At 33.1% G+C, this 24,466-nt stretch overlaps 2 protein-coding genes across 4 annotated transcripts; one reads left to right on the top strand and one right to left on the bottom strand.

Annotated features, from left to right (window-relative positions):
* The first annotated feature begins 6,511 nt into the window (after nt 1-6,511).
* On the top strand, nt 6,512-14,134 carry LOC106716981. 3 transcript variants are annotated; one of them, XM_045686220.1, is made up of 8 exons: nt 6,512-6,587; nt 7,995-8,061; nt 11,968-12,156; nt 12,399-12,564; nt 12,763-12,941; nt 13,079-13,289; nt 13,520-13,622; nt 13,873-14,134. In XM_045686220.1, exons 2-8 carry the CDS (start codon nt 8,059-8,061, stop codon nt 14,054-14,056), a joined length of 1,035 nt encoding a protein of 344 aa, XP_045542176.1. In that variant the 5' UTR covers nt 6,512-6,587; nt 7,995-8,058; the 3' UTR covers nt 14,057-14,134. The 3 variants fall into 3 exon arrangements, with proteins under 3 accessions (XP_045542176.1, XP_045542177.1, XP_014366152.2); XM_045686221.1 differs by having other exon boundaries at nt 13,520-13,617; nt 13,873-13,937; XM_014510666.2 differs by lacking the exon at nt 7,995-8,061.
* Nucleotides 14,135-16,234: 2,100 nt separating this feature from the next.
* On the bottom strand, nt 16,235-21,709 carry LOC106716980. Its single transcript, XM_014510664.2, has 15 exons — nt 21,630-21,709; nt 21,281-21,398; nt 20,767-20,846; nt 20,465-20,528; nt 20,289-20,368; nt 20,091-20,157; nt 19,605-19,648; nt 19,219-19,275; nt 18,782-18,904; nt 18,328-18,404; nt 17,834-18,016; nt 17,300-17,366; nt 17,033-17,073; nt 16,756-16,928; nt 16,235-16,437 (listed from the first exon to the last, which is right to left on the bottom strand). Exons 3-15 carry the CDS (start codon nt 20,825-20,827, stop codon nt 16,341-16,343), a joined length of 1,134 nt encoding a protein of 377 aa, XP_014366150.2. The 5' UTR covers nt 20,828-20,846; nt 21,281-21,398; nt 21,630-21,709; the 3' UTR covers nt 16,235-16,340.
* Between the last annotated feature and the right edge of the window lie 2,757 nt (nt 21,710-24,466).

The following is a 24,466-nucleotide window of genomic DNA, read 5'->3' as shown; positions in this document are numbered from 1 at the left end:
TAAAAACTGTAAAATAACTAGTATTTTTTAATCCAACACTAACATAATTAAGTCACCATGACTTTCCGCTGCAAAAATACTTATTCATTTTATTTATTAATACACGTTGTTAGTCTTGGGATTAGAACAAAATCATCACCAGCATTTTCTTTGAAATAAATATGTTAACAATATGTTTTTATAAAGGTGATTTGACAGTGTAAACTCATGGTTATGTGTAAGTATATCTGCCTGAATGAAAACAAAAAACAAATTTATTATTACTTCAATATTTACGACGGTGTTAAAATATTATTCTCAAATATTACGATTGAAACGTATAAAAGTAACAGGACATCTTGGAATAATGCTTATTTCGTTCATAACCCTCAGACGATCCCGATCTTATAACTGTCATCTTGTCAAACTATAGTAAGAAGCAAAGCCCCCGCATTTCCATGCAGCGATATTTTACGGCTCACCAAAGAAGTAAATAACAACGATAATATAAAACATTTTCCGAACCTTTTGATACCAGTGGAATTTACATATCAACCGTTGACAGAAAAAATCCCTAACACGAGTTAATAGTGGTATCGGGGTGGAAATATATCCGTTTGTTTAGATGATGACTCAAGAATTTTATCGCTTTGTTTGTTAATATTTGTTAATATATTTTTATGATGCAACATGCATGTATCTATTATGTTCTATAAATAAAACTTATCTTTTTTTTCGGACTTGTTTCTCATTTCTACACAAGATTGACTATGATTTGATCGAAGTTCAGAGAGTCCGTTGAAATAATATGACAAAAAGGGACTTATAACTTGTACAGTGCCATATGAAAATATCTGTTATATTGTATAGACAAAAAAATTGTTACGTAAATTTTTAGAACTGCTATGAAATGTTACAGACCATATTGATTGATACATTCCTCAGTTTCCAGCGTCTGAGACATTTGAAGTGACACATGTCGGCAACTTCCATCAACATATCACGGACGATACAAGGATAAGACAAATGCGGTTACGTCTACACATACAATCCACTACACGATTGATCGTGGGTTTCTGAGACCAAAATTCCCTTTTAACATATTATTATCTTATATTTTTATCTATGTTTTGTCAAAAATAATGACAGTGATGACGAAATGTTTTATACAGAAATTTTGATCTCAGAAACCAAAGTTTACTCTACTGTTATTCTGATTTATTACTCAATTTTGTCTTTGCAAAAAATAAATCAATAAGTACAGTCAACAAAGTGGTTTCGCTTTTTATTTACTGTGAATCTCTGACATCTATTACAATGCTGACATGGATTTCAATTGTTTTAGTCTTTGTTAAATGTATGACCTCTCACTGTATTTCGGATGGTTTAGTCTGTGCAGAATTTTTTTGTATTGATACCACCATAAAGCGCATTTGGCTATCCAAAAGCAGATAACACAAAGAAATTCAGCAATGGACAAGGAATACATGAAATAGAGTAAGGGAGAGATCGAAAATATTGCCACTTATGATGCATTAAAAATGCTTCAAATTGTTGAAGTCAAAACTGAAGGTAACGTTAAGGTAACTGACTGAATGGGTACGGTTGAATGGAACTCTGTATTTCTGTATCTTTGCCTACACCTTTGGGTTAAGTTTGAACATGAAACATACATACATTACAAAATAACATTGAAACATTATAAATACTACGTAATCATATATAACTCTCAAAATCACAGTTGTACTGCGAAAGTGGATGCTGCTACAGTTTTATCGTCACGTATATCAACAAACGTATATGTCTGTAACAAATAAAAAAAATCCAACTTTTTCAGGGAGATGTCTGCATTAATGGCGCAGGGGCGGTTCCATCAATATTTTCCACTGGGCGGAGTCAAAGAGAAAAATCGCCGCCTTTCTCACGCCACGCCCATAATATCCCGCTTTTCCTCTGAACCATTACAACCGCAATGCTTTTATTGCATATATGTTTGTACTAAACATTATCTACGTGAACATTTGCGAGCAATACTTAAGCCGCAATTGCATCATACAGAACATACGGATAATATTTTCATTCCCATTATAACAATTAAATAAAAAGTTTATGATAAATATGTCACTGCATTTATTTAAGTATGTAATTTGTTTTTATACATTTATGTTCTAAGCTTTCTAATTCCTTTGTTCACATTGTTGCTGAAGGAGTTCTGACCGCAAGGTTTCCTTGCTCAAAAAATCTATACCAATATATATCTTCCAAGCCTTTTCCCATTCACGTGGGGTCGGCATACAAGATTTTATAAACCTTTAAGTTTTGACTTAAGTTATTACGGCCGACCGCCTGCCTATCTGGAGGAAACCTACTTGGGAGGAAAAAATCTCTACCTGATTTCTGATATACTTGATATTTCATTTTTATACTATGAGTAGAATTGCAGTAAAAATGATTACACCTTCATCACGCACGGTACACAAAAACTGAGATTTTTGACCGAAGTCCATAATACTCTATTGTAGAAAATAATTACTGGACTGCTTAATTTTTGTGCAGTCTTATTCAGTAATCGAGACGAGGATAGTGTGTTCTAAACACTTCCAAATGGTTAAGATCGTCGATCGATATATTATCATTATCATTAGAACAATATTTTAATTAATCTAAATCAAAATAAACTCTACTATTCTTGTTTCTTATATATCTTGATACGTGATTCCAAATATTGAGGCTAAAGCGAAATTGAAGTGTGTCGGCTTCCCGTCGAGTGCATCGCTTTGACCGACGAAGCGGCAAATATGGCTGCACCGGCGGAACTCGAACCGACTGCCTCGGCCTCGGGCCCACTTTCATGTGCGCCGAAACCATTTAATATTACATTGCGACAAACGCTCCTCCCGATTGAAGCCCCCAATCAATAGGCCTGTGCATATCTCAGTTATTAGCTTTTATGACTTGAGTTCCGTTTTGATTCAAAATTGTTATTGGAAATTATTAAATTTAACGTTAGAACGAATAAAAAAAAATCTTTTGTAAAATGGACAACAATTTATTTGTAATTGATATTAAAGACGACGAATTTTTTTTTGTGTTGAATTTATTTTCATTTTATTATAATACTCTCTAAATTATAAAATAATTTATTGGCTCGAATGCTCAGGATTTTTTTCTGTGGTGAAATCGATATTGCTTTATGTCGTCGATCACTTTTATGGTGGTCATTCTTGGTAGCCTATATTTGGCCATTCTTAGTTTATTTAGGTAACTCAAAAAGTGAGTTAGTCACTCATATAAAGAACCAACTAAACTAACATTTACTTAGGAATTTAAATTCATTATATGTTTCCGGCGCGAACCCTAAAAAAAGATACCTTCAAACAAAATTTATCCATCCATCTATCTAAACATTCGCATTTATAATATTAGTAAGATGTACAATTTGTAATGCACAAACTTTATAAAGTATCAAAGAAACTTATTAAAACACAAAAGACAAGATAGAATTTAATTAAACGGCTATCCCTTGTCCGCCGCAAATAATCCGCAAAATGTTAACAAGTTATAAAAATTATGAATTAACGTCAGTGAGACGAGGGTAGGGCGCAGTTCGGCCTGAGGGCGACAACAAAAGCCGCTCCACCACAGCGCCCAATAAAAACTTGACAAATGGCGTTTCATAATCACAACGCATTCCGAGCCTCGTCACCAGTTTACCTTTTTGTCCTCCCCCGGAAAATATGTCCTCCAGAAATAACGTAGCGGTGACATCGCTCATTGTGTTTCAGTTTGCATTCCATTGCAATTACAGTCAAATCTCTCATCTGAGTATAACCGCAAACTCTCAAGTAAGCACGCACCTAGCGGCTTAAGTTCACAGACTGTTAAAGCCCTCATTATTGGCTACTTACGACGTAGTGACTCTCAATTAATGCGGTCGCATCGCTCTGTTGCGGTTTGCATTATCTCGTTAGCCCTACGCTCTCGCCTTGTTATATTCACCACCCGTAAGTGATGCATCATTAAGTTTCAGGAGCTTACTGACCTCGGCTGTAATTGTATTGACCAAGTTATTGATTTACACCTTCACACTTTCTCAAGTACGTAGTAATCTATTATATACAGGACACCTAATTAGATGGTTATTAAATACAGCCTCTTAGTAATTTTAATATATCTATATATGCAATTTCCTCACACACTATATGCGAACCAAGCTAAACAGGGAAATCCCTTATGCGTTGTTGGTATGGCCTTACATTTTATTTTAAAGCGTGTAATAATTGTGCTTATATTGAAATATGAGTAACACGTACAGTTTTCTAGATCAGATTACTAGTGTTCTTGGCGACATCTTTTAAAGAAACATTTATTTCTGTTCTTGTGTTATGTTCCTCCAGACAATGTTTTACAGCTAAACCAAATTTTATCCAGGTCTTATTACCTTCTAAAAAACATCCATCCATCCATCCAAACATTCGCATTTATTTAAGTAAGAATATAATTTGCTTTTAAATACAAAAGAATACATTTTGGCTAAAAATAAATAACAAAGGTATAGTTATCGAAGGTATGTCTTCGTAAGTCTCTGAGTTAGCGTCATAAACTTAGTGTAAGGTCATAAAGTTGCGGGGGACTATTATTATTGTAGGATAGTTTCCAGTGAAGAATTCGTGGTAATAAGAGCGGGTATTAACGTTGCCGAATATTGTCGCTGTCAGCCGAGCGCCCCCTTCGCCCACCAACAGTATTATTAAAAATAATTTCTCATTTTTATTACCCACCCTTAGTGCTCTGACTATAAATGATTACGTTATAAGGAGGACTACAGAGCACAGATTAGTTAGACGTATTTGAGACATGCCAATATGATTAATGTACCAACAAGAGTATAAAGTCATTGGTTATATATGTGTATATTAGATGAAGATACTTTTCAAAGGATGTATCAATTTTTTAAGTAATCTCAGACTTTTTTATTAAAGTAATAGGTAAATCAGATGATGGTAAATTCTTTCAAGTCCTATAACTGTTATACTCTGAATATACTTTTCAAGATGATGAAAAACTGTATCCATTTGTTCCATTTTTTTATTTGCCATTAAAACTCTAACAATGAATGAATTCCAAGATCCGATGTTGTATTTGTATAAAATAACACTACTTAAGTTAATCTTGGGTTATTTGAATTCTCAAGATACAGGAACAGTATCAAATACTTTATTCAACACTTAAAAATATTGAGGTTTTTCATTAAAATACCACCCGATTCAGTTGATTATACTTTTACAAGCACTGAAGTATGTTGGACTTGTAGTGATGTGAAAAAAAGTTACGAGGAGAATTTTTTATCCTTGTTGATTTTTTTATCAGTGCTATTGTTTTCAAATAAGTATTAATAATAATTGTTTATGCGCATACATTTTTTTACAATGACATACGATTAATCGACCGACCAACCGACCTGATATTAAGTAACCGCTTCATATTCGTCTATAACAAAGTAAGTAAGTAATAGAAAAGGCGATCGAAGCGCCCCCTGGCTAGGCTTTTATATTCATAATTAGTCTATAATATGTTGTTAAAGATATTAGATATTAATGGGGTGGCGATGTACTCTTAACCAAGCGAATAGCTCATTTATATCGTTCATTTGTACAGTTATAAAATAACACAGCTTAAATAATACCAACAGAATGAAACAATAAAAGAAAATTAAAATTGCCAATCCTGGATTAATCAATTTGTTTCCTCTTTAAAAATATTTGTCTCTGGAAATATCTTTGTCTAATTTTCTTTGCATGTTCTACGAGTACCTTACACTAGATGTCGTTCGTGACTCCGTATTTTCTGCGTCTGTACCAAAATTCATCATGATCCGTTGAGCCGTTTTGGAGATACCTTCAGACAAACATCCATCCATCCATCTAGACATTCGCATTTATAATATTAGTATGATTACGATCTTCCTCTTAAAGTGTTTTGTCTAAACAATTCTTTAATACTAAAATTAAATTAAATTTTAATTTCTATTACTGTAAGTAATGTAGTTACATCATACAAGTTTACTTTGTAGAATAACGATTAGAAAACGGTAATAAAATATAATAAAAATAGAAGTAATTTATTGTGAATTATATACCTTTATTATCTGCGTTATTATTAGTTCAATAAACATTTTTAAAGTATACAATCTACTTTTTAATTAAATGAATACTACAAAAATATAAAAACACTTTTTATATCATAGACTAAACTAAGAGTATGTCGTATTCGAATGTAACAAAAACAAGATGTATGTTTAGTAATAATTAGTGGTGATAGTAAGTAGTAAGACTGTACAGTTCAATATGTAAAATGCTTAGCTTAACAAATGCTTAGTCACTTTTAAAGAATTTTCTACATGATATAAAAATAAAAAAGAGTCTAGGACATTGTATGATTTTTATTGCTATTTCGTGATGGGCGTGTCAGAAGTGTGTCCGCCCAGCGCGCGGGAGCGCAAGTCAGAAAATCTCCTCAGTCGCTCCCTGAACGTCGCGGAAAGTGCACTATTGTTTAGTGACCAAGTGCGCTCTTGCGTAGTTTTTCCGTACCACCTGAACAATCATGTAAGTACAACTTTTGTATTAAAATCGTCAAAAAGTACTTCAGTCATTTTTTTCTTTTCTTTGAGCCATAAAATTAATATTTAAAAAGAGGATTTATTTCCTTAGTTAAAATAATTAAATGCTTTGTACGACCGCAATAAATATTAATTTGTTCAGAAATATTATAAATTTGTATATTATAATTTATTTTCAAAATTAAATTAATTTTGTTCGTTATTTATAGAACAATTAATTATTTAAATAAGATACTGAGGTTTATTTAATATGTCATTCTTAAAGATGTATTTACATATTTTTTTAAATCTTCAGGTTAAGATTTAATAATAAAAAAAAAACAGTTTATAAAAAGTTGAAATATTATTTTAACTTATTAATTTATCAACGATTATATTGTGTTATATTAATAATTAAGCAATGCAGCCACAATAACAGTTCATTTTTGTGGTTTTTATATAGTATTGCTTTTTAAGCTACAAAATCTGACGTAAATTGTTTTTCAATACATGTTTTTCATAACGCGAAAAAATACGTAATTGGGTTTCTCAACTAAATACAGCATTTGACCTAATAATCACTTTAGATTATATTTTCTTAGTGCGGAATGTTTTTGTATCATTGTAAAGTTTCTTGAAAAGTCTTAAAAAATTATAATAATTATATTTTGGTAACTGATATAAATATGAGAAGATATTTTTTAAAGCAGACTGTTCGGTTTTCTACATTTTTTTAAGATGTTTTGTCTATGTTTTATTATAGGTACGAGAACATCGTGTTTATTCAACCAGTGAAATTTAGTTGAATAAAAAAAATTCTAACAAAAAATTTTAAGGAATCCAAATGATATATGATTGGTTTTGATGTGAAACATCTATAGGCTCACTTGTAAACCGAATTGTTGGCGTGGCGACGCTTGCCGTGGCGACGGGTCGCCACGCTATACTAAGGTATACATATATATATTGTATGTGTAGTAGAGTGTACGGTGTGGCGACGGGTCGCCACGCTATACTGAGGTATACATATTTGTATATTTTATTTTAATAATATTATCTTTTATGCAAATTACTTGTACACACACGATGTTTCACATCTGCCAGGTGTCCCATGACGGCTCACATTTTTTTAAATATAAAATAAAAAATATTTAAAACTTTATTGCTTCTTTAACTTTGTAAATGCATTAATAAAAATGAATATTATAAAGATAAAGACCACTAAAAAGTTATTCATAAAGAAAGCAGATTTCCTTGTTATTTATGATTTCTTTTAATATTACATTTGTCTAGAACTCGGAAGGTAACTTCATTTTAAATTTTAACTAATATATGTATAAGTGAAAGATAGAAGTGAAACTAATTCAAAGAAAGCGTAGAGTATTTTAACAACAACTTCCAAAATTATTTTCAGGTTTGCGAAGATCCTAGAACCGAGTTAAAACATGGCAGGGATCGTTTATTTGATTTATCAGTAAATGGTAATCGTTTGAACATATTATTGAATTAAATATGCTCTGCGAATTGAAATAGTTGTTTAATATTATATACATCGTTTTCTAATCCTTTATTTTTAATGTGGTTATGAACGGAAGTTTAAAAAATATTTTTAAAACTAGAATTATGAATATATAGAATTGTTGGATTGACCGGAATTTGTGCTTTTACAATAACATATTCAACAATTACGCCCATCTGCCAATTTAATTTGGTCTCTGAAAAATGTATTTCTATAGCGCTTAATAATTTATTTTCTATTTTGATAGCTTCCTATGGTATTGTAAATCAGTGGTATTTTCTACAAAGGGACATGTTTGAGCGTTATCGGACGTATCGCTACGTTAAGCCACAATATGACCGCAACAATTTCATTGCTTTGTCTGTTCCAAATCTTGTAATATATCAATAACTTTGTGTTTATTTGGCAAAATAAATTCTATCCAATAATTCTTATTCCTTATTCGAAGACCGTTTTACGAATTTAAAGTTATTAAACATCAAAAGTCATAAAAATCCAAGTAGGTAACTAAACGAAGACATATGCCTCGGATTATGCAGGAAATTACATAAAAACGATTAAAAAAATATTTTTTAAATAAAAATAAATATATTTGAAACTCTAAAGCGCAGAAATGAAATACCCTTGGCTATAAGTATGTTCTGAATCCGTATTTTCCATTGTACACGTCTTTTCGGTACACACTTTGTAATTAAGAAGGTGTTTACCAATTATTTTATTCCTTTACAAGAAACATATATTGTAACATTTAAATAAAAATATCTACGAGTATTCGAGAAATGTATAAGAGAACGATAGGCAATGATTCTTATCGTAGCACTTATTGAAAAGAGGGTCGAATTCCTATTGCGCATAAATCAGGACTCGTATTTCGTTCAACCGCGGCTGGTTTCCTTTTTATTGCCCACTTATTGGCCTCTTACAAGCTACTTATACTTATTAGTTACCTAAATTACATACCCTTTATTGAAATTATCCTTTATGGGATTAACATATCTTAATGACGGAATTAATGTTTTTTTACAGACTAACCGTTTGTTTTCGAGATTAAAATCTCGATAAAAAAACATATCGTCAATCCTGTCATAAGCTTTGAAAAACAGAGATAACAACATGTTTCAAACGGAGATTTTGGTTTCAGAAACCACGTTAAATAGAGCAACATATATATACGCGTATATACACCCACAAAGCTATCTGTATCGATGGGCATAAGTCATACTAAATTATGAAAAATCACTAGCGCCCCTCTGGCAATGTAAAAAAAGTTTCACAAGCTTACCGTACCGTACTGACTACCTAAAAAACCTTAATAAGAGAGCACTCTTATCAAGTTGTTTTATAACATTTTCTGTGCCTACCTCTATAGGTTTTTCCTATTTTCTGACAGAATAATCTGTAATAGCAGCGCCTCTCTTAACGGCGCATATATCGACGCCCCCACCGAATAACCCCGTAATAGGAAAAGTCTCATTTTTCAGGAGAAGCAAAAAACCGTATTTCTTTAATAACTTCATCAATAATTATTGTACAAGAATCTTTTAGATACCAAAACAAAGCTAATTTTTATAGCTACATTGTATATAATTTTCATTCATGTATTCCGGGCGTATTCTGTGCTATGAAGGAAAAATTATAATACCAGAAAAAAAAAATCTGTTTCAAAAATGACTTTTTTACTCCGTAATTAACATTAAGATAAATATAAAAAAATCACAACGTGTTAAGGACCTTTAGATGCCGAAATCGATGGAAAAGCAAGAACCCGGTAAGAGTGCATTACAGGATTATTCGATGGGACGTCGAGATACTGTAAGTTTTCACTGTCGAAAACATGCATAAAACGAAATGTCATTCTCTCGTTTTCAAAGAATAAAAGCTAACTAAGTTAGCTGCTAAGCTAACATGTTTTTAAACTGATGTTATAGCAGTGAAAACTGAGGATTGTAATGAAAAGAACTAAATATTATCGTGAAAATATCTCTCTTATTAAAATCTGAAACTGTATACTGTAAACAAGACTTCGAAAATAGTTAAAGGCCTCTGTGCGAGTGCCACCATATGTATCACTTCATAACGTTTACTTTAGAGCGTGTATTTATCGCCGGCCCCGGGCGTACTATTCTTTTCCCAATTGTTTAGTTTCGGCGCAACAACAATAGACCGGATAGCCGCCAGTAACGAGTGCCAACTGCTCGCACCCGGAACTCCTTGCTACTGATCCACTTATCATAACATTAAATTCTCTGTTTATCACTTGTTACAACTTACACATACATATCTCCCTCATTTCTCATATCTCGGAACTAAATAGCTACTACTACTCCCGATAAGAATTTTCTTATTCTTTGGGCCCAATTAAAATATTTAAAACGGGTCACTGAACATAACTAAAAAAAACTTGGAACTGGGTATACGCCGCCCAAAAGCAAACATTTGGTGGTCACAGAAAGATCAGAATCAATAATAATTGTTCATTGAAGTAATACACTGAAGTACGTACCATTCGATTGAGTAATCAAGCCTGTCCATCTAACCAAGGCTGATTCTGCATCAAAGAAATACTGATAGCGAGACGAACGACGGCTTCAAAGTAACATGTGCGTATTGGCAGTACAATGTGGTTGTCGTGTTTACATTGACGACGATCTAACGTTCTGACGCGTCTCTGCACAAAGGAGATGGCTTCTGTTTACCTCCCCGATTGATTACGACAACAACGCCATTCAAACCATTATACATTGGACATCACGACTAATTGGAAATTCAAACGAGCTGTCGCCGATCAGAAGGCGACTGTAGCGAACTGCACTGATTGCAGCAAACCCAGAGTCAACGTTAGGTCAACTGTACAATAGTGTTAATTGAAGATTTTAATCCTATTTTCTCGTAAACTGCATATTACGTGGATGTTTATTTCCCAACTAAAAATATGAAATAACAATTATCAATCGGTCGCCGCGTAAAATAAGAACTTATTTAGTATCACAGCCAATCATTTTTAAGGTTAACAAGCTTATTTACCTGATACGTTACACTTTGCTATCTCGATAGGCATGAAAGTTAACTTAACAATTAAATAACATAGATGTTTTCAAAGAAACCCGCCACCGTTTTCAATATTGTTGATTGCCAGATCATGTCAATTGGCAGTAAACTTTCTCTCGTATTCCCGTGAACTGTGGAAAATCAATGTCAATGTTATAGTTGATAGCAGCATAATTGGATCTAATTCAGACGAATAATAGTACAAAATATTGTTTGTCCAAGTTACCCTGTAGTCATTAGCTTGCAGTCTTTACCCACCAAAGTACGGTCACTCGCTTGTTAGTATAAATGTGAGGCACTGGAGGTGTAATACAATTGCTTTCAAAATAAACAATTTTATAAGCTTTCTTGTGTGTGTGTGCGGTTTGATCGCTTTCAACAGCCGTAATTCTCGACTATTTATTTGTTTCTTTTGTAAAACTTGAATGATTACTTTCCACGAAACTATCAATACGGCAGCCGCTTAAAAGTGGTTTATGAGGTCGTTAATATTTCTTTTAAATACATTTATAGAACCACCACTGTATTTTAATGTCACGATGTAAAAACCCATACTGCACTGAACTATGTATGTTCAAATAGACTGCAAGATCTGCTTCAAGCTCAACAATCTTATTGTTATACAGGTGTTTCTTCAATGTCGAACCAATCCTTTTTTGGCAAAACCGACTCGCACTTTTCTATAATAATGTAATAATTAGATGTCCGAATCTGACTGTTACATGTACGATGATCAACTGTCAATTTATTAAATGAAATTTTTGTGGCTTCGCGTAATTCCATCATAATGAATAGCTATTATCGTAAGAGATGTTTATAGAATTCAGTCATGGAGGGTTTCCTGCACCACATGGCGCCTCAGTTCCTGCATCCGGCCCTGCAGAGTTTCGGTTGTGGCGCCTTCAGGCCCATCGGCGCTGCCTTTCACCCCTTATACCCGGGCAAGGCATTTGCAAGGCATCTGGGCGAACAGTACGCCCTTGGACATACCGTCGGACAAGCTCTAAGGGTATATATTACACATAAAATATAAAAGAAAAGTGGGCGAAGAAATTATTCTTAAAGTTTTTAGGCTTTCAGCTAGTACAGCTTTTAGTTTTGGTACATTACTGAAAAAAAAAAATATTTTATTCATTCCAGCTACGCTTCAATACTTCTAGACACAGACAATAAAGTCTCAGGGTTCGACTCTTGACCGGATTGGTAGTCAAGTTAATAAAACTGTTGTATATCTATGGGTTTGTATATCAGAATGTTCGCGACGAGACTGGCACTCCGCCGCTATACCGGCACAGCTACGTGACCCGCGATGACACGAGCTCCCCCGGATCCGCCGCCTCTGCCTCTCCGCGCCCCTCCAAGGACGACGAACCTCCCGTCAATGCTCCATGCACTGACTCACACGACTTCTTTTCCCGTAAGTAATATCAATGCTGCTGACCAGCCCACTCATTACTACAAAATGTGTCACACTGTTTCGCTAGCTTTATATCGCTACAACTATTGTTATTTGAGTACTCTGGTAATTCTATGCCGCCAATACTTAAAACAGGATGTCCAGGTCTAGAGTGAGTTACTGAGTGATTTAGTTTAAGGAAGCATTGTGTGTGACCAGCTGACGGTGAGCGCAAGACGTCTTGCGGAGTTTGTGGCGCGCGGCTGGGGCCCGGGGTCGCGCAGGCTCACTTCCTGCAAGAGCTGCAGCACCTATACAGTTTAAGTGCCCTCCCGAGGGACGCCGCTGTGCCTTCTACCCACTCACTACATCATCAGGATGAAGATGCTCGCTGGGAGGTAGGAGTTCTACATGCTTTAGGAGAATAAAAAAATGTATAGGTCTTCGGTCGAGACCTAATGCAAACTCTATTGTAATGGATTACTTGAATGCCCTAAATATCCCCAATTCTTATGCCATAGTATATTGTGCTCAGACATATCAGCGTATCCGCGCGAACCGTCAGCGTCGTCTGAAGCTGCGCACACGCAAACGCCACCACACGGTGGAGAGCATGCTCGGCTACGAGCTGGAGGAGGAGCGACGGGAAGAACGACCTCGGGAGCCGCGCTACGATGCTGAGGATGAGCCCGTCGACGTTGAGGGCGACTCCCTCGGCTGGCCCGATGCCGCTATTAATGTCGACGGTAGGCCACGAAATATTCGTTACAACCAGTGCTTTCATTGTGTGAGCGCACATCTACGTCTGATCGTGAATAGTTTTTGTGAGTCTACCTTCTTGTCCTCGAGAATTCAACACAGAAAAACAATATTAAACATAACTAATTATAATTATACCTATAGTAAACCCCACGTCTATTGTCTTCTAGCCGCTCTCTTTCTTTTCATGAAGTTCTCGTGTTGTTTTTTATTTTAGATAAGGATCAGCGAAACGACGGGGAAAAGCTGCATATTAGCTATAGCGAAGACTTGGAGATATCGAGCACCAACGATGCGATGCAATCGCCTGAACGCGTGAGGTATTTTCTATCTACAACCCTACAACTTAGTTATTTCTCTTATTATGTATTATTTTTTAATGTTTGCAGCTGATCGATTAAATAAGTAAGTATAGAAAAGAAACCTCTGTAAGGCCCATTGTCGTTATAAAAAATACAATTTTTTTACACCCGGTATGCGTAAATCAAATTACTTGCGCTTAACTCGGTTACTATGCTACAATCTAGGAGAAGAAGAAGTTTATTTATTTTGAATACATTTTTGGAACAGGATTGAAACACCAAAGCCGCTGCCGTTAGAGTGCAGCAAGGGCGAGCCGACGGAGCGACCAGCGGAGGTGTCGACGTCGGAGTGGGCTCCTGCCGACTGGTCCGCTTTGCAAGATCCCTATCTCCACGCCAGGCACAAGCCAGAAGGCGAGAATTTACCCTCCTCCACCGATACCCGGAACTAGACACAATATCGGATAATAACCTAAAACTCCGTTAACAATCAACCACAATAGATACAAACTCAAGAAAACATGATTAATCCGCAGTCAATAATTAAAATCTTTCATAGTTTAAAATTTTAATTCAAAATCGATTTATTAAAAAAAAACATAATTATCTATGTACATAACTTTTACATATTAATTAATAATCAAAAGTAAATTAATTACTAACCGTTAAGATTTAATGTTATAGAAAGGAACTCGTAGCTTTCTAGTTTGATGTTGTTAGTATATGGCAGTCTATTGTCTTTCTGTAAAAAGCTTGTCCTATTTATGTTTATAAATGTAAATTACGAAAATGTATTAAAAATAGCCATAAGCTTCTCCTATATATCAGGTTAGAGATAGAAAAGTGAATATCTATATTACCTATCTCAATTTAGAACAATCATTTATGGTAATTAATTTGATTATGTTAATAAGTGTATTCCATGTTCCATATTTGAATATTATCCTTATCACTGTAAGTTTCCACTGTCACATCACCTGAACAAAAACAAACATGTCTATATTTTTTCAATGATTATGAAAAGGATGACAACCTTTTTCTGTAATCTCATGGTGACCAACACCGTTATGTAAAGGTGAATATACACTAGAGCATTTTCTCAAGCATTTCTATGTAATGTAACGTTTTAACGAATGATATGATACAGGTAAAAGCATAGTTTCCAAAGCACGTCTGGTTCATGAAAGGGTGATACATAACAACATATCATAGAGCGGCTCGTTGTTATGTTACAAGTAAATGATCTAATCTATACCCACCTTTATACATATATATATATAGACAAACAAGGATATCTAACCCAGTGACAGAAGCTGTTTCTGTCAGACTTACTTAGGCATAGAAAATTACATAAAACATGGTATTAGCTGTAATGTCCTGTTTTATGTCATTTTCTATGTACAGTACAGTACGACAAGAATCTTGTGACACTTTTTTGACATTGACAGATCGACGCTAGTAAACTGTTATAATTTATTTTGATTTATGCCCACCGGTCAGATAACTTGGTCGGTCTATAATCTTAATAAAAGTTAGTTAGATAAAGTTACACAGTTTCATATGCTACCCTTTAAGATTTTAGCAAAATATGATCGATTCGTTGTTAAGTGCTAAAAAATGTAAAGTGTTTAATAGAATTATATAGAATACGCAATAGAATCCCAGGTTTAAACGTATCCTTGCGTTCCCACAGCTGAAATACCTGGACAAAAAAATAAAGCCACTTTGGCACGGGAAACCTACGTTAACAATTTTAGGATTGTACATATTACCTATATGTTAAGAGCAGCCTATAAATGTTTTGTTTGGTTTGCAATTTTTATATATACTTCGTATTGTGTCTTATTGTTTTAGATTTTAAAATGTGTAAAACACAAAAATACAATTTCTATTTTAACTCATTCGTGCTAAAAACTTTAGATATTTATAGTAATGTGTAGTGAATTTTAACTTTTAACTATAATGCTTAGTGTTAAATAATACTTAAGGGTCCATAGGCTCCTTTTATACAAGCAAGGCGCTGTTGTTGTTTGAAACAATTACCTATCTATAGGTGTCCTATCTATAGTATTGAAAAACTCGCAAACGAGATCCCTTATATTCGCTTTGAAATAACACAGACATCAATTTGTATAATACAAATAATTCAGCATTAAAAACAGTATGAATAATACAATTATTACACAAGTTATATTGCCTATATTCAATTCAAATTAAGCAATGAAAACAAATCGCGATTTGATACTGAAATAAAAATCAATGGCTAGAATATATTTGTGAAGTTTATATAATTCAGTTAATATTACAGCGCAAAAAATACATTTTGGAACCGTTGGGCCCTTATGAGTAGAATAAATTTATTAGCACACTTTATAATTCATTATTACTTTAAAATTATCAATTACATGTTGTCTTGATGAAATTAAACTATTAAATGAAGTTTATTTTAAAATCTCTAACACGTACCATTCGCCTTTCTTGATACGGTAATTTATTTTTCTGCTAATAGTGAAAAATAAAAAATTTACTGACAAGGGATAGGTAAACATTTAAGAAAACTCATTTTCAAACAGTAATAAGGTCATTTATTTGCAAATTTACTTTTTTTTACTATAACCAAAAGGTGTTGTCATTGATTAAAAGCAGTATGTACGTTGTCAACATTTCTTCTTATACTTCATTTATTAGAAGCAAAATAAAACTGTTAATTTTCAAAAGGAATCAAAGGGAACAATTTCAGCGCGGCGGCTTGCTGCTGTAAGACTGCTGGTCAATTTGATCGTCGCTGTCCTCCGTATGGCAATTAAAAGGAAGAGCTTTTGGAGGGTTGATTCTGAATGATAATAATGAAAACATTTATTAATTGATGACGGATACGACGTGAGGAAGATGTGAAAATATATGATTCTTCGTTTCATAGATTTTTAGGTTCAATTTTCATCATAAACTTTTTTTTTCGGTGGTTGTATTTTGATTTTTTTTATTTCTTTAAAATATTTCATAAAAAGTAACGCTTGTGCTAGGATGTGATGCATTAAGTTATTAGCATTAAAAATAAAATTGTATAACAATAAAATGTGATGAAAATAGTTACATTTCTCCAGATCCTTGAAATGTAACTCTTTTCATCGGATAAGTCAAATATACTTACTTCTTCAAAAAGGGCATACTTTTCCGGCAACTGGCGGTTTTTAGAAATTTTCCTACGATAACGTTATTAGATTCATACAGTCTCAACAGCTGATCGAATGACATTGATTTATATTTCGGCAGCGTCAGAGTTATTTTTCCGAGCTTCAGCACATTCAATTTTTTAACCTGGACCTAATTGAAATTGACTATATATATATACAATAGAATAAAAATAATGAAGCCCACAGTTTGTCATGACCAGGCCATGTTCAACCGTTTTAATTCGATCAATTTACCTCAGCCTTAACACCCGCGTCGCTAGTGCAGTGACGGAGGCCTGTAACAAGAAGACAGTTCATATTATACATCACGTTTTACGTTTATGTGGTATACCTCTCAAACCGCCTTAGATAAAATTAACATTTAGAAATATAAATAAACATGTAAAACTGTGGTTTTTCTTCTGATAAGTGAAATAAATATAAATGCTTTTAGCACAAAATATTACCATACAAATTTTTTGTTACCAAATGAAATACGATAACAATAATAAAGTTAATTACCCATGTGATGAGCCATTGTGGATGGAATTTCTGATATTGGTTGATTAATTTTGAGGCCGTGCAAAACCTACGAAAAAAAGAGTTATATGTATATATTAGATTTACTTAATTGTATGTATTGTTCGTGTGCAAACACTATTTTAGTATCTAGTAAAATAAGTATATGTAGTAAATATCTTATAGTTGCCTAGCAACGGCCGCTTAAAATTATTGTAGGTATTAGGTGCAACCGTAGGTATAACAGTGGAGTTCCACTGCCTTGATACTTGGTGCCTATACGCATCACTTCAATCTTTTGGCAAACCATAGACTACAATAGGTATTAATACAAGTGTCAGTACGGTGAAGTTCGCGATAAGATTCAAGCTTTATGAGGGCTTGTTAGCTGCGAGCTTATGTTATGCAGGAGTTAAGTGTGTCCATCACGATTCAAGATAAGCGTGTGCTTAAGATGTTTGCGATACCTAAAATTGTATTCTTCACAGCGTTGTATAAGAGATTGCAAGCCACATTAAAGTTTGGATAGCACTGTACCTGTTGAATGTTCAGGCCCACATTATGCGACGGCGTTACCGATTTGGATGTCACAAAAGGAATGTGTGCTTTATTTGTGCTGGGCTCGTATGCCTTAGTGTTCCTTTGCTTCGACCGAGACGACACAGTCGGCAACTCATAGCGCCGCACCATAAACTTCATAACTTTCCTTATTTTTTTGCTCTATATAAAATTAAATTATTTATAATTATTAACCGTTTTGAAAAAAAACAACTTTCTGATTTGGACGCCTTTGACTAATGGATTTCATAATGTTATTTGGTCTGTCCTTACGCTGTACTTACCAATGTCTTTAAAATAACTATATTTACATGTTTATTCCACTCGAGATGGGCAGTTCTCGGCTGTTTATACATTCAATAGCAACAAACATTGCATAAGCTCTGCTGACTACTGTTAAATACTACTTACGATAATGTAATAAATTGTAGACAAATCAACAAATTGATAAATTTCCATAATTAAATAATCACCCTTTTAGATTCATCTCCACTTTCGGTATAACTGTCAGCAAGAGGAGCGGGTGCGGTGCCCCGTACGGCAGCGTAACCTGAATTTATTGAATAAACTTTATACATTTTAGCATTTAACTGCCTCTGTGTGTCTGTGTACAAGGTGTTATTACTGTAACAAATTTTACTATAAACACGAAGAAACAATATTTAAACAAATTTAATGGAAAATGATTCAGTGAAATCTTAGGTACAGAAGTAGGTATAACCAATTTTTCATGACTGAATTGCCTTTATTTTTAAGTTATGACTCAATTTATAAAAATATCTATGACGTATTGAGAACAAGTACAAATTTTAATGCATATTAAATAAGAGATGGTCTCAATGCTATAATTACTATTGAAGTATATGATTCTCTCTTTTGACATATCACTAAATCAATGATGGTGTTTGAAATATATTTTTATGTTACCACCGCCACTATGTTTCATTTGTGAAGCAGCATAATTATCTCGCCAAGTGTCACCTGAGGACTCGCTGCGATTTATATTAAACAGTTCCACTACGGGCCGTATCGGATTTTCATTCGCATCATCTTGATATTGCAGAACAAAACAAACGTTAAAAAGGTCAAATGCAAAACTAGTGTTACTCATACTTTCTAACGATCCTTTTTAGCTACTTTTAGTTATATCGTTACGGTGGTTTTTAAAGGAAAACAAATGACTGACAGCATTGAACTCTGCCTTAAAAGAAGAAAACAGTCAATAGTTTGTTGAACATACCCGTTTGTAGCGTCAGTTAACATACTACAGTGAACCTTTAAGTACCATTTTTATTTTATTTAAAAGGTCATTTTATTGTCCGGTTAAAGAGACAAATAAATATTATTATTACTGCGATACATACTAGGGCGTCTTCTTGTCTTATAAATCACGCTATGACGCGATGATTTGGATGCATGGTCTGCAATAGAAATTATCGAAGTATAAACATAATTATTTTGAGGTTCTACCATTTGATAATTGATTGCAATGTCCTATATTGCAATGTCTTGAAACGTTTAAAGTTTTTATAGTGGCTTCCTGAGACCAAAACAGATATAACAATACCTTTTGTAAATGAACTTGATCTCGGAAATCACATTTAGACATTTACATTATTCCATCAGTACAAAATAAGATAGTGATCGATACCATAACTGAACATCTAAACATCTATGGAAATTGAAAATCTATGAAAATTGGTTATTGGGTAAGCGCAAAACTTTTTAATCATATATATTGTAAACATACTTTCTCCGTCGCCTCTTACGCCATTGTCTTCGTGTACTGGTGACCTATGAAATAGAAAAAAATCTATAAGGTCTTTTAGAATAACCGTGGGTTTCTGAGGCCAAAAACTCTGTATAAAACATATCGTCATCCCTGTCATTATCTTTGACAAATTACAATATGTTTTAAACGGCAATATTAGTGTCAGAAACCCACTGTAAGTGCTATTTAAAATGGACTTTGCTCATTTAGTTGACGAGAAATTGATGCATGTTCTGTAAACGCTGGTGTCCAGCGCATGAAAGTACAGTCTAACAAAAATACTACGTGACAATTTCGAGGTGAACGAGTTATAGCAACGATACTTTTCATTTATGTTTATTGTTTCACAAAATATTTTGGACACAACTGTCATCTGTACTGCGGTAGTTCTACCATTATGACATAGTTAATATTCATTCTATTTCGAATGGAATAGTATAGTATAGTATAGTATAGTATAGTTACATATTATTGCCTGTTTGTGCAAACTCGTTGTCCCACTCGCAATACGTTGTTTCTTTCTTACATTGTCCTATAATAACAACGTGAATTGTAATATAAAATAGGGATAAATTACACGCAAAACTTCTATCGTCATCAAATTCTATATTTATTACCTCTTGTATTACTATTAATTAAGGTGTAAACAAATAATTAACTTACTTTTTGTATTCTTTTTATTTTTTGTTACATAATCTGCATTGCTTTCGGACATCTTTCCTACAGAGTTCTTACCAGTTGCGCTTGTAAACAAAAACATTTAAAAAGTAAATGTACAATAGACACAAATTAATGAAAATTAACAATCCAGAAGGTTTTAATTTCTACATGATACTTACACGTTATTGCCTGTTTGTGCAAATTCATTGTCCCATTCGCAAACTGTTTCCTCCTTACAATGTTCTATAATGTTAAAAAAAAGTAAAGAAATAATAAGCTACTACCAGTCTACTAATTTTACTAACGCGAAAGTTTAGATGGATGGATGGATGGATATTATTTGATATCCATACACGCACGACAATTTCCAGTCACCACACTAAAAATGGAGACCGCTTGCCGGTACTACATGCTGATTACCTACTGCTTGAATCAGTCCGTGTATAGTGGCCCTAGGTCAAACTAGGCAAAGTAAACTTACTTTTAGGATTCTTCTTTCTTATTGTGACATAATCTGAGTTGAACTCCGACATCTTTCCCATAGTGTTGATTCCAGTTGCACTATAGAAGCAATACAATATTTGCTCGTATATTAAAGTAATAATAACAATAAGCCAAGCGTATAGAATAGTAGTAATAATGGTATTCTAGATTTATACTAAATTTATACTAGATTCCATTTTCGATCAAAGACGTGTGGGAAAAGTCAGTCTACTTATCATCTCAGTTAAACTCTTTTTAATCGTTATACAGATGACCAATATAAAATAAATCTTACTTTCTTACTTCTTACTAATATTATAAACGCGAAAATTTAGATGGATGGATGGTTGTTGAACGGCTCAACGGATCTTGATGAAATTTGGCACACATGTAGAACTTAGTCTGTAAGAACGTATAGGCTACTTATTCCGTACTTTCTTAATTCCGCGCGGACGGAGTCGCGGGCGACAGCTAGTGTAACAATAACTTAACAAAATGTGATTTATTCTAACCTTCTTTTTTTCAAGTTTTTGCGTCTTTTGGAATTAATAATATCTGAGAGTTTTTCTTGTAATTCTGTGCATCGGGTTTCCGCAAATTGAAATTTATCTTCATGATTTGTTGCTGAAACTTAGTATTACAGATTATTATTAGTTAGAAGTAATTTATTTTATTATTTATAAATTCTGTTTTTATTTATGAACTAATGCTTAACCGTAAAGGTACTGTGAAATTGGGAAATTTATACTGCTAAACCTTATTACAATTTTTATTTTAATGCTCTCGTTCATTTTGTTTTTGTGTGAGTTCTGTAAAGATTATCGTGAATCAAATATTATTATAGAATTTAAAAAGTTTCACCTTTAACAAGTAACTTTCTTTCCGAAATGGATCCATCCAGTAATACACCAGCTATGCTGCTGGTACTTTTATGGTGTTTATCTGTTCAAGTAAAATATTGGTCATATAAAAAAAATTAATATCAGAAGAAACTAATTAAAATATTTTATTTAGAAACAAAAGTCATGATGTTGACATTTTCTATGATTCGACAAATTTGCATAAACAACTGCAATCATTGATCCTTGTAATATATTGATTAGAAGAGGTATGCGAGAGGAAACGCTTTCGACTTGCCACTGAAAGATTCAGTAACAAATTGAGTCACATGCGGTTTGGCAATTTGACCGGTATTTGCATGATGTGTGTGGATGGACCGGTTGATAGCAAGAATAGGTTTATAGCAAGAATTTATGCACTAGTTTGTTGCCCAAGAACACGCTTTTCACGAGTACACTATTCTATTCTCTGAAAATACGTCTGATAATGTAAGTTGAAATGTACATTAATATTTTATCCTAAATTAAATATAACTAAATATTCACCTTTTGTTAACTTTAATCTATCACTCATTTTAACTTGAAATTTTTTATTGCACAACTAAAAAACTTCGTTCTCAATTTAAGTTTGATAATGTATTAACTAATAATTAAAAACGAGGGTGTTAAACTGATAAAAACACTAAAAAATTCATTCCGTCAAAATTGCCATAACCTTACCGGCTCGCGAACAAGATAGGATCGTTTTTATAAAAATCTATAAGTACATTAAATCCAATTAAAACTAAATTCAACTGTCAATAGATATTTTACCCAATGTAAACACAATCCAAAGAGTCTGAATGTAATATTTACAATAGTCGAAAATTTGTACGATTTTGCGTGGGTTTTATACCTATTTGTTTAATTTAAGAGCGTTGTTTAACAGTGGTAAAGTTGGCAGCAGCCATTGCTGATGTATGATCCAGAGGCCAAATCGAGTCTAATAAAAAAGAAAGAGGTTGAATCATGGAGGTCGGAGAGAGGGTGAATAGGATCAGGACCTTATTCAGTTTATCCTTCCTCCTCTCTGTCCAATAAAGGTGATTGCAGAGTTGCAGATGTCTCAGTAGCAATCACATAACACCACGTAACCTATAGACCGACAATGTTATTCGACCAGTGAGCCTGGCACGAATATTTAGGACAATCATATCGACGCTGGAAAGCGTAAACGCTGTAACCCCGAAAGTATGAACTTTACAGGAGAGCCAAAAAATAATAACTCGTGAGCTGATACGCCTACAAGCATGCAGTATTTAGCAATGTTGTGTAGTTTGTGCTAACCTATAATAAAATCATTATCGTTTGATAATGGTTGAAATTATTAACGTGTGAAAAACATATTCGCGATTTCAAGGGTTACAGCGTTTATGCTTTCCAGCGTCGATATTCATGACAGACCTTCGTATCGTCAAAATTAGTATGATATTTTTGATGTACTTTACGCCCGATTGAGGCGCTTTATACAAATTGTGTCGATAACGATAAGAAAACGACTATCAAAATTATTCGTACTAGGCCAACTAGTGGGTCTAACTTATGATAGCTCGCTAGCGCCCTCCTTTCAACATCAGAAAAGTGTCACAAAATCCTTGTCGTACTATGCTGTCAGTGTGCTGTCTTGTTTTTTTTTTATGCCTTTTCTATGCCTAAGACTCTGTGGCCTGAGTAGATTTTACATATTTTCTGTCAGAACTAAATGCGATAGCAGCGCCTCTCACGACATAGAATACGTTGCACTCCACACAGGATTGGGGTGATAAGTAAAATAAAAAAAAACTTAAATATTTGACTTATATTTATTACATTAATATAAACGTAATCTAATTACAAACCAAATGATGAAGAAATCCAATAGATTATTATAAATTCCAGTACATTAATATACACCTAAAACTAATTACAAACAAAATTATGAAAAAAAAAATCCAATACACATTTATAAATTAAAAATTCCAATTAATAAGCAATTAATAATCATTTCATAGTCATACATTTCACTAAGACGGAAATATAAAAATGTTAGGGTAAATTTTTACCTTTAGATAATATAAATGAATCATTATGTATATAAATTAAATGGTAAGCAACTTTTTAGTTTGCAATTGTTATTAAAATTGGTACACAATATAAAGTTGTAATATAATAATTTATAATAATATTAAGGGACATCACATAACATGTAGAGGGTTATAGGTTAACTAAAAAGGGTATCATACTTGTTACAAGTAAAAAATTAAATCAATAAAAATTATAATCAAAATATTATGAATTTCCAAATACATGTCTTCCTGTAAAAAAAACTACATTTAAAAACTACACATGTATTGAATACTGCATGTGGTTCAAATCACAAAACTGGAAAAAACAAATTAAAGTTTTTATATTAATATAGGAAGTCTTTCATTTCTACTTTAATTTATTGTTCAAACCATGTTCTTATTTATAAAATTATAATAATGGAAATTTCCGGAAAACTACTCCGAAATTAAAGTCAAAACAACTATTTGAAAATCAAAATTTACTAGAATTGAAAATATGTAAGAATTAATAAAATTAATAAAATTTTCGTAATTATAAACTTTACCCCCCAATTCAGCTAGGAATAAACATGAAAGGATTTCTAAGTTGTCTTAACATGTTGACTGCATGTGTTTGAATGCATAAATATTTGTTTTAAATTATCAATAATATCTGTCAATCATTCATATAGTGAATGCAAAAATGCAAAGTAGAAATATTCTGGTCTTTACATATTAATCTAAATTACAGTATTAAACAAATTATCATGTAAAATTTAAACAATACTTAATTTGT

This window comes from Papilio machaon, chromosome Z (genome assembly GCF_912999745.1).
Source record: "Papilio machaon chromosome Z, ilPapMach1.1, whole genome shotgun sequence".
NCBI lineage: Eukaryota > Metazoa > Arthropoda > Insecta > Lepidoptera > Papilionidae > Papilio > Papilio machaon.
Note: the sequence above shows the minus strand (reverse complement) of the source record. Positions and strands in the feature narration are given on the sequence as shown.